The sequence below is a fragment of the Ursus arctos genome, unplaced genomic scaffold (genome assembly GCF_023065955.2).
Source record: "Ursus arctos isolate Adak ecotype North America unplaced genomic scaffold, UrsArc2.0 scaffold_7, whole genome shotgun sequence".
Taxonomy (NCBI): Eukaryota; Metazoa; Chordata; class Mammalia; order Carnivora; family Ursidae; genus Ursus; species Ursus arctos.
The window spans coordinates 55,524,624-55,536,086 of NW_026623089.1; the positions used below are offsets into that span (position 1 = coordinate 55,524,624).

Here is an 11,463-nt window from a genome sequence, read left to right on the forward strand (position 1 = left end):
GTCTCTCTGCTGTAAGACATTGCTGCTTGTGTTTTAGATGTGTTTGTAAACCATTAAGTTTCTGGCCATTCCCACATACGTCAAGTGACTTGAGTAAAAATTATTCATTGCAGTAAGGTTTGTAATAACAGAGTATTTTAGAAACACCTCAAATGCCCATTAATACATGATTGGTTAAATGTCTGATCCCGTTGGCAATGGGTCAGTCAAATAGAAAAGAATGGCTACGTCTAAGTCCACAATACTTTGAAATTAATCTATTCTACTATACCTGTATTCATAGCAGACACAAAATAAGCATAACTTCAAATGAGTGACCTAAAAATCATAACACCGTAGTTGGCATGTGTTTTAAAGGTCTGAAAACCAAGTATTAACCAAGTTCCATAAAATCCTTAAAGTCTAAGCCAACCAGAATTATTTTTGGTACCTTAGGCCCATAAACTGTAATAATGAGAACCAATGCTTATGTATCACTTTGGAGTTTACAAACTATTTTGAACTTCTGATAATCCTAACAACCACACGGGATATGTAAAGCAGGCGGAAATCACCCGCCAAAAGTTAAGATGAAAGCTTTATTATTGTTATACCTTCAAAGGCAAAGTTTCAAAATTAAGAATTGAGACAGTTTTATTCCTTCAAAAGAATAGACGTTTAATCCCACTGGTTTGTCAAGCTGCAAGGGAGTTAATGCATTTGTTCCACTCTTAATTTAAATTTAAGTTAAATCTGTAACTTCCAAAAGACACACAACTATCCAAAATAAGGTATAGTGGAAATCTTTGCAAAACCACATTTCATGTCATTTCCCTGTCTCCATCAAATCCCGTAATGGGAACACTTTACGTTCTAGTCTTCTGAGATAAATTCTAAAATTAAGCTAATGTACCACTCACTGCACAAGACATACTTCAGGGAGATCCACACATGCTTATAGATAATACAAAATGTTACCAAAGTAAAAGGATGTAGTTCTGAATCACCTTGTCTCTGCACAGATCACTCTACTGAGCCTCACAGGCATCTCCAAGCCCTTGAGGGTTTACTCACCTCCAAAGGCACGAGGACGGACGGTTTCTTTTTCAGCTCCTCACATTTCCTTTTCTTACAGATCTGATGGCTATTCTTTCTGTTCTTACAGTAAGTACATTCACCACAGTTGGTCTTCTGCTGGCAGGGCTCACAGACCCCACACCGTTTTCGTTTCTTCTTTTCCAAAGTAGGTAGCAAAGTTGTATAGGAAGGAGGAGAGGAGGTACTGGCGAGTGACACTGGCCTAGACACCACTGTGGTGTTGATGTCAACCACGCTGGTCATGCTGATCTGGGAGCTCCCTCCTTCCAATGTGCTGGGACCAGCCTGGGAGAGTTGGGTAATGCCCTGGGAAGCATGGAAGAGTCCTTGCTCAGGAGTTAATGGGACCCCCTGAGTGTTAGCTGGCAGAAAGCTTATATGAACCTGCTTCTCATTTTCTATATTGCTAATAGTCATTATTGGAGGTACCGAACTTATCTCTGAGTTTGATGATGGCTGAGGAGTGTGACCTGAGCCCAAAGGCAAAATCTGCACAGCGCCCTGGACTTCAAGCCCATATGAAACAGTGCTCTGAGGCTCAGGCCATTGTGGGAGAGCATTATAGGTAGCAATTGGGTTTAGAGGAGCTGGAAGAAAGATAGGTGGGTCTGAGGCAGTACCACCACCCATTCCAAGGATTTGTCGGTCTAGGATAGCACCAAAGACCTCTCCTTGGACTGGAATAGCACCAGGCATCTCTGGTGGGTCTGGGGTCTCATCCAGAGCCTCTCCATGAACTATGTTAGCACCAGGAACTTCCCATCGATGTGGGACAGCACTAAAAGCCTGTCCTACGACAGGGGTGGTATCAGGAATTTCCTGTTGATCTGGGGTAGCTTTGAGGACCTCTTGATCTAGTTTAGCACCAAGGGTTTCTTGTTCTGAGCTTGCCAAGAGGAGTTTTATCAATGAGGTAGGATATATTGACCCACCAATGGACAAACAGTTTCTAAGGTCCAATTCAGGTATAACCTTATTAAAGCTTGAGGTGGGGTAGCAATCATGTTCACTTTTGATGGGATCCAGGTAAGAATCAGATAGCTTAAGAGATTCTACTCGTGAACCCAAATCTTCTAACTGAATGCTGGAGTTTCCTTCATAAGTAACCTTGAGGGATGCTCTCTGGAGCAAAGGAGCACATAGAGTGTCCTGAGCAAACATTCTAGGGGAATCGCTGATATTATTTAATGTCTCTTTAGAGAATAGTCCTTCACCACCATGTGTCCCTTCCGATGACCCAGAAAGGATCTCTACTGCAGGGCCACTGTGACTGGAGATATTTACTTTGGAATCCTCCACCCTTTGGGGCCAAGACTGGGTTGTCTCTTGGCTCTCACCTTTAATTAAAGATGCATTTTGTACACCGACTAGATTCTCTACATCGGGAGCAATTAGGGGGACTTGCGTTGGAACGGAATCATTTTCTGAGTGTTTTACTCCCATGTCAGTAACTACATTATAATCACATTCATGTTGCTTTTCTAAATTCTTAGGAGGTGGAACTTTCTTGGGTTTGGCTATGATCACTGGAGGTTGGGAGAGTCGCCTGCTAAGAGAGGTGCTTCGGAGGGCCATTGTAAACCCATTGCAAGTTAAGGATTCTGGGTTCTGGAAAAGAACCTCAGTCCTATCCAAATTCATTCGTGCTGCGCCAGCTCTTGTTAGAAGGCTTCTGACTGGCACAGGTGGTTTGGGTTCTATTTTTTTCTTAACATCTCTTTCTTGAATTAATTGCTTTACTTTTCCAGGGGTCACAGTCTTGACTGATGCCACATTTTTGTTGGCTGCCTTAGATGTCTTCTTCAGTTGGGTGCTTTTCGTTCTGTTTAGATCTTCCCTCCTGACTAATCTGGAAGGCCTTGCATGGCGGGATCGAGACATAGCTACGGAGTAGGAAAAAATGAAAGGGCACAGGGAAGAGAGTCATTGGTCCTTTGGAAAGTCTCACTTCTGAGGAGAATCTGGATGCACCATGGTTGAGCTCAGTGACACAAGACTTTGGTCTGAAATAGCAACAACAAAAAAAAAAACATTGGGAGTGAGTTTTTTTCCTATGTATTCTCCCATTTGAAACAGAATATCTACTAACAATTATTAATCAAAATTAGGGCACTAAGAATGTTTACTGCAAAAGCAAATACGACAAACACAAAAGATACTAAAGTATCCTTTAAACCCTGGATTCACAAATAAAGCTCCTTTAATTACTGTGACAACTGATTTAGTTGATGAAGTTCAATGCACAGGTTAAGCAAGGGGGTTATTCTGTATTAGAAACCACAACTATTGTAGTTACATGTAGTTTAAAGATCAAATCCCAATCTTTACAAATTTAGATACTTCAGAAATTATCTCTTAATCTCTTTCCTCAGCACATCGCCATACAGGCACAGGTGTCATGTGTTGGACAGTAAAGCTGTCAAAACCAGAGGACGAAGAGCCTTATTGTAATTCAAGAAACTCTACTTGGAGATCCAATAATATTAATACTACATTCCAATTAAGAATCTACAAATTTTGAGCTTTACACATGCACACAAAAATAGCGTAAGATCTGAGAAGTTAGTATTGACAGATTAGGTTACAAATAAGACTCACGGGTCCAACAAATATCTGTTGAGTACCTACTATGTATAAGGAAGGCATTGTGGTGGGCACCGCCCACACCCAGAAATGATGTCCCTCTTTTCTGTTTCACCCGACTTAATCCAAAGACTGCTGGTTCTAAAATCCCTTCTACCAAGGGTCCCAAAAGTCTCATGATGAATGCCTAGGCAAGGAAATTGGAAATAAAGAGAAAATGAGATAATTAGAACAGTAAAGCATACTAGGAAAGCAACTATTAGCAAGAAAAAAGAAGAAAATGAAAGGGAGCTAAGAGCCATCATTAATTGTCTTTGCTCTCCTTAGATTGCTTACCCTAATGCAGACTAAAATCAAACTATGAACAAGAATAAAGCTCACCATACAAGATGTATCAATATACTCTCTAATGATCACAGATCAAGAGTGATACAACTGAGTGGGCGAGGGTTCTTTAACAGTTGACAGGTTGTTGGGTTAATAGGAAAGTGGTGTAGGGTAGTTACCAAAAACTGGTCTGCAACCAAGTGATCAACAGTCTGTGACACAATCAGGAAAACCAGGCAGTATCATGTTTCTCATGAAGTTGAATTTATTCATTTTAAACAACTGTTCTTTACTCTGAAGTTGTGCCTTCCAGTTTTCTCTCATTAAAATGTCCTTTCTCAGGGTGCCTGGGTGCCTTAGCAATTGAGCAACCCATTCTTGATTTCAGCTGGGGTCAGCTTGGGTCCTGATCTCAGGTTGGGGGGGGAGGGGGAGGGTCTGACTGGGATTCTCTCCCTTCTCCCTCTGCCTTCCCTTCTTCCCTCCCCCCCCCACCAGACTCAGGCTCACTCGGTCTCTCTCAAATAAATAGGGGCACCTGGGTGGCTCAGTCGGTTAAGCATCTGACTTCAGCTCAGGTCATGATCCAGGGTTCTGGAATGAAGGCCCGCCCCCTACCCCTGCTTCTGGCCTGCCAGAACTCCACACTCAGCCAGAAATTGGCTTCTTCCTCTCCCTCTGCCCCTCCCCCTCCCCATTCGTGCGCGCACGTGCTCTCTCTCTCACTCTCTCAAAATTCTTTTTAAATAAATAAATAAATAAAATCTTTTTAAAAATGTCCTTTCTTTAAAAAAGTAATAAAAGTCCTTTTTGTGAAAAGGTAGTGATAGGTTTATTTTATACCATTATTACTTGGCAAAGTAAAAACTTGACAGCCCTCCATCATTCTCAAATTGTGCATTTGTTTTTCTTGTACTAATCTGATCCAGGTAATCCTAGGATGCACTGGTTGGTTTAGTAGCTAGAGATGTGTCCATCAGAAAGCTGTGAGTTTGAATCAGTGATCAACAGCTATGTCCTTCCAGAACCTATTTAACACAGTTTCTACATCGGAAATGAGGTTGTTTTGAGGTATCACTGGGCTCCTACAGGGAAAGCCTGGAGGCTTCCTATTGATATCTGAGGTTGGGGGGGGGGGTAAGGTAAGGACTTTGGAAGTTGGCAGATTTGGGTTCAGTTTCCAGCTCAGAAACTTACTAGTCATGTGATTCTGATATATTCCTCAGTCTCTCTATATTTCAGTTTCCTTATGTGTAATAGAATAGGAAGCATAATAGTACCGACCTCATTGGGTTACCATGAGAATAAATGTGATGACATGTGTAAACACTTAGCACAGGGCTGGCATATAATAGGTGTTTAATAATAAATGGGAGCTAAAAAAATAAAGGCTGCTTATACTTCCAAAATACAAAAAATAACAAGAGAAAATAAGCTAAAGGGTTGTTATCATTATTATAGAACCAGTTTAACCCCCAGTTTGCCATATCCTGCAAAACAAGATCTAGTTCTTTTGTTTTTGTTATCACCTAACACACTGTAAGCCAGGCACTATAATAAAAAATCCTAGAGCACAAGATTTAGAGTCAAAGCATTGTGCCTTTAAGACAGACTTTTTAAATAGACATTAGTGATAACATTAACCACAAGAAAAATAAGTTTGATAAATCTGTGTTAAACACAAACACTAGACTAGAGAATACTTCACTTGAGTTCTTGGCATCTAAGCTCTCTGCCTTCCCCCTTTTCTTAAAAAAAGAAAAAAAAAGTTTTTGGCTTGCACTAACTTTTTGGCTGTGAAAAACTGTAGGATATTTTCTCCAAAGACCACTGCTTTTTGTACCAGTATTTTTAGAAAACAAAAGACATTCCAATTCTAATCTCCAGAAAGTCAGCAGTCTTTATAAGGATGTTTTTTTCAGATAGCAAAAAGCAATCCTTTCCTTTCTTTAGTAATTCAACAATATCGGTATAAGCTTGCTTTATCTCTTGTATCAAGATTACATTGCTAGAAAATTATTAGGAGCATATAATCTAGGTATTGCAATCAGCCACAAAAATTAAAATTCACATATGTAGGCAAGTAATCTGGATATGCCAGAAGGTGTCATGGGATCTGCCTATGAAAGTAGTTTATAAATTGATCTCTGTCTCATATATTCTTTTATATTTTTAAATTAAAGTGCTTTAGAAATTCAGACTTGTAATTAAGATAATGTTTACCATTCAAACATTATCTCCTGAAAAAGAGCCTACCAAGGAAATGGAAAAGGTATGAGCAACATGGATTGGGAAGATGTGGCCTCTTTAAATGGTAACAGCCTTTTTATGAGATCATGAAAGAGGCCAATGACCCCTGAAAAACCCAACTGCAGGGGAGAAACCACTGGGTACCACCCAGCCAAAGAAACAGACAATCAGGAACAAAATAAGGGCTCCCACAAGATCCTAATTTTATCACCCTTGGCTCCACTGATGAAATGTGACCTTCTTTTGTGATAAACTAAGTTATCTCCAGGGCTGAACTCTGGGAGGAGAGGCAGCAAGCTTTTTTTTTTTTTTTTTTTAAATATTTGTGGGGTAAAAAAACAATGTAGTCCATTCTATTAAATAGGCACATATTTAAATATAGAATTATCCCCACAGATCTCCTGATATTTATTTTCCTTATTAATCTGTAAACATTGTTAAATGCTTCATTTCCCCCTTTTTCGGTGTTTTTATTTATTGTAGAGTACTTAAGTCATACAAAAAGGTATATTTACAATTAAAAATTAATTCTACTTCCATTTATCATTTTTTTCCATTTTTCATTTCCGATGAATACTGACATTTCAATATTTGTCAAAATCAGTTTTATTCTACCCTAGAATATATCCAAGAGTCTGAGTGCTACGGAGATAGCTGTAGGATAACATGAACAAAGCTGAAAGTAAGAGACTAGTGTTGCTGTTATTAAACATATACCATAGGCCATAATTATTTGCAATTAATTGATACTATTGTGTGGGTTCTTATTTCCCTGAGAAAACAAAGAGAAACAAAATGAACCAAAGAAAAAAAATCCAATCACTGTGGGATGCAAAACTTTAGTTAGCAAGACTTTTCACCAGAGGGCACCAAAAATAAAAATTATTTTTCCTAAATTATTTGCAATTAATTGATACTATTGTGTGGGTTCTTATTTCCCTGAGAAAACAAAGAGAAACAAAATGAACCAAAGAAAAAAAATCCAATCACTGTGGGATGCAAAACTTTAGTTAGCAAGACTTTTCACCAGAGGGCACCAAAAATAAAAATTATTTTTCCTAAAATGTCCTTGTGATATAGGGGACTAGAGCATATGTCATCCAAACATTAAAAGCTAGGAGATAAGAGCCCAACATAAAATTTGAACCATGAAAAGACATGTTGCCAGCCTAAAGTAGAGAATATAAAGCTAAAGACAGAGGACAGAAGTGGCAGGAGCGGGCCCCAGGGTGAATATGGTAAACAGTGCCTGTGTAAGGATCTGCTAATTATTCACAAGTAACTTAAAACTTACCTAACCAAATTGGTCAACAAATAGGATCAGGTATTTTCATCACTATTATCTGAGCTTACTAAGTAGTCAACCTTTCCCTACAGAAGGCCTTTTTTGTAATTATTGAAGTAATCCCCTTGCCTAGAAAATGAAAGGCTGACTTCCTAAACTTTATCCGTCGTCTGTAAAGGACGATGTTGACAGCACCACGTCAGAAAATCCTCTCCCATCTACATCCCTCCTCCTTCTGGATCTTCCGAAGTCCCCTGGGCAGGAAGTGGCTGAACTGATGTAACCAGACAGCCCGCATGTCAATTTAAAATTATACTGCAACCCTTCCCACTACCAGCAGTGGCCAAAAAAGTGGTGAGTATTCTCATCCGTAGGGCTCGAGGCAAAAGAGGCTCTGATTTCATGGTCACTCCGTTCAGCCTACTGCACTTGACTGCGAAATAGAAGATGTAAAACATTTCTTTTAAAAGACACCACCTGACTTAGTTTCGTCCAGCACTAAGTTCTACATCTAAAGGAAGAGGAGGTGGGCGGGCTGGTTGCAGTTCCTAGATAGTCTTCTACCACAGGAAGTGTGAGAACCCTCTGCGAAAGGAAAGGCTGTTCAAGGAAACTCACTAGAATACCAGCAGATTTAGTCAAAGGCTCCTTCCATATGTAAAACACCCCTGCTGCCCTGCAGAGAGCCAAGGGAAAAAAAGCCTAAGAGGGCCACAGAAAAGGGAAGGGAGAAGTTAAAATGGAGATAGAACGGCTCTTCCAAAAACAAGAAAAATGTAAAATACCAGTGGAATAGTAAAAAGCCTAAGGAAGAAAAGTCTAAAGGGGAGAAGGGGAGCAAAAGACAAGAGTAAGAGGAAGAAATTTATAGTAATAAAGGGAGAATATAAAAAAGATAAGTGGGATCAAAATGCTGAAGACTCAAAGAAGAAAGACCTAGAGGGAAAAAAGAAATTTAAGTGTGCAGGGAAAGAAAGATAGATGCAAAGAGAGCGTGGGGGAGGGGATGGACAAACCAGATAAAGAAGACTGGAGAGGGAAGAGAAACAAAGAGCAGGAACAGCGGTGATCCAAACCTCCGACCCATCAATTCTGGAAAACCAGAGCTGAGTACGATAGTTAACTCTCATTAAAACGGTAAGTGGTGGTTGAAGAATTGTAAATCTCAGCTACTAATCTTTGCAAAGAAAAAGGGACAGTGTGTGCCAGTAACTCCCCTATATCTTGATTCTGAAGTTTAGCTGAAATCATAACAGGGCTTTAAACACTGTCAGAGGCTACAACCAACCTATTTAAGATCCCTTAATTGGGGAGGGAAAGGAAGGTTTTAACCAGCGTAATCTAAAACCGATTAAAATCAGGAAACACACCCAAAATCACAGCACCGAAGTCTTTTAGTTCTTGGAAACTATACAGACTAACCTCCAACATTTCCTTATCTATGCACCTACCTGCGTGTACCACCCTTGATTAACTGTTGTCATAAATTCCTGATATGCCCTAAATTACACTTGCCCTAACTGGTTAATAATATATATATATTTGCATACATACATACATACATGTATGTGTGTGCTTGACATCCTGAGGCCTAAAGAAGCCACCGTCTTTATTTTACTAAATTTATTTTACTAAATATTGTTGGGAGGAGGACAAGGGCAAGTGAGCACATTTCGGTTCAGGGCCGACCCGAGGCTGCTGCCCTACAGCGCCGCCCTTCAACCCATCCCGGAGCGGCGCGCTGCGCACCCCGCGGGCACTAAATTGTGCACCTCATCTTTCACTCGCTTCAAATCTCGAAGCACTTACGCTTCATTTCTTCACAAACTGTCCATTCCCATGTATTGTGCAGCTCATCTGGTACCGGAGAGCGGAACCGGAGAGAAGTGGCACATCAGCGACCGACGCAAAATGGTTAGTTTGGGAAGAGGACGAGTTGGGGGCGGCAGAAAGTCTCCTAGTTCAAGAAGTATTTGTTCTCTTGGTAACACATTCATTTTTATTGGGTCAGAAATGCTCAATTTGGGTTCCCCATTCATGTGGAAAGGCTACTGGGGCCGACCGGCAACTTCCTGACCACTTTTTGTGGAACTGTTTGGACTGCATACAGCCTTTCCAGAAGCTCAATCAGTTGGGGGTATGGGTGAGAGGGAGGAAGGGGAGAGAGAGGGAGAGGAGAGAGGTCTAGCCCCTTCCCTCCCCGACACGTGAAGTGCTGGCGCCCCCGGCCGCAGGCTCCGGCCGGAATCCGGCCCCTCCCCGGGTCCGCAGCACCCAGCTCCGCGCACCTCCCAGCTCCCGGATCCCGCCAGCGGGACTGACGCGCGGCAACGCTGGCGGGATCGGCGACCTGGCGGCGCTCAGAAAGAGGTTTTAAAAAGCCATTTTGACAGAACACTAATTCTATTCCCCATTCCCTTCCTCGCCGATCGGTATAACTCCGGGTCACCTCAGGTCAGACTCCCCTGCTACCTCCACTCTAAAGGTTCATCCTTGGAGTCCCCTCCCCGACATGCTCAGGGAGGGACGTGCCAAATGTTTCCCAACGAATCTGTCTCCCACACCAGCATGGGGGAGGGAGAAAATCTGAGGGTGGGCTTGATTATACGACAGGACGGGCTCCCCACCCGCAACTTGCCCTAACTCTTACTTCTCGTCTTGAGGTGCCGGACTTCCAACTCTCCTAAGAGGCGCCTGGGTCGCCGGCACCTTCAGGGATCCGCGAAGGCACACTTGCCCTCCCCCAGCCCGGGTTGCAGCGGCGCGGGAGGTCCGAGCCCACGGCGCCCCCGCCCCCGCTCCCCCCCATCCAGCGCCGAAGCTGGGCCTCGGGGGCAGGCGGCCGCGTCCTCCGGCCGGGGGCATTGTTTACCACCCGCAACAAAAGCTCCCCACGCCGCTCAGGGCAGGGGGTCGCCGCGGGGAGTGGGCCCACCCCTGCGGACCCCGAGGACCCGCGGACGCTCAGCTCTGGCCCTCATCCCAGCCCCAGCCGAGTACCGCCCCTCGCACCCCCTTCCGGCCTCGGCGTGAGGGTCCCCGCACCCCTGCCCTCTGCCCCGGCCCCAGCTCACCACTGGCCCGCTCAGGCTCGGAGGGCAGCGCGCGTGCCCCCGGCTCCAAGCCCGCACCAGCCCTCGGGCAAACTTTCCGACTCGCGCTGGTCGCCACAACTTGGGAGCCCAGGGCCCCGGCGGGCGCGAGGAGCGGGAGCGGGCCCAGGGCGGACACCTACCGGCTGCCTGGCAGGGTCAGGGCCCGAGCCCCCGGGGTGGGCGGCAGCTTCCCAAAGGTCCACAGAGGAGAGGCAGGTAGAGTTGCATGACTGGGGCGGGGCAGGGGGTTGTCCCAGGGGGCAGACCCGGGAGCCGAGGGGCTGGCGGCTGCGCGCACAAAGCCGTGCGGGAAAGGATTGCGCTGCCACTCCCCGCCAGGTCAGCCCCCCGGAGCAGAAGTGTCTCCCCAGGACAGACCTCAGGGAGTGAAGCAGGGGCTCTGCCTTTGCTGGACCCTGCACCACTGAGCTAGAGTCAAAACGCGCGCTGGATTTCCCCAAACTGGAGCTGGACTCCCCTCTCGACCCTTACCCCTCCCCTTCGCCCTCCTCTCTCACAACACCTTTTTTTTTTTTTTTTTTTTTTTTTTTTAAGGTCAAAAGAGAGTATTGGACCGGAAGAGAGGTGTCAAGGTTTTCTTGTCATTACCTTTTTTTCGGAGGGGCTCTTGGGCTGAGAGACAAATTTTAGGGTTTCTAAATTGAATGTTTATAGACAGATCAAGGGAATGCCAGATCAGAGATGACACAATTGAGCAATATCTGGGTTGCAGATGATGGTAAACTGCCCTCAACACCAAAGAGAGGCCAGAGGAGGGTTGTGTTCCCTTGACTCTACACTTGATGTCTGAAAAGGTCATCATTACATTTTTGTTAGCTATTTGGC

The 11,463-nt window shown here is 43.9% G+C and overlaps 1 protein-coding gene across 5 annotated transcripts in view; it reads right to left on the reverse strand.

The window, feature by feature from the left end:
* Nucleotides 1-11,008, reverse strand: part of LOC113259115 (cell division cycle and apoptosis regulator protein 1) — a 199,201-nt gene extending 188,193 nt beyond the window's left edge. For all 5 annotated transcript variants that reach the window (XR_006410100.2, XR_007189973.1, XM_057308834.1 and 2 more), the window contains exons 1-2: nt 10,758-11,008; nt 1,054-3,080 (exon numbers count right to left, since the gene is read on the reverse strand). Coding sequence is in view for 3 of the 5 variants with exons in the window: in XM_057308834.1 (XP_057164817.1) it covers nt 1,054-2,958 (1,905 nt within the window). In the remaining 2 variants the exon portion in view is untranslated. The remainder of the gene's footprint in view (nt 1-1,053; nt 3,081-10,757) is intronic.
* Nucleotides 11,009-11,463: the final 455 nt, after the last annotated feature.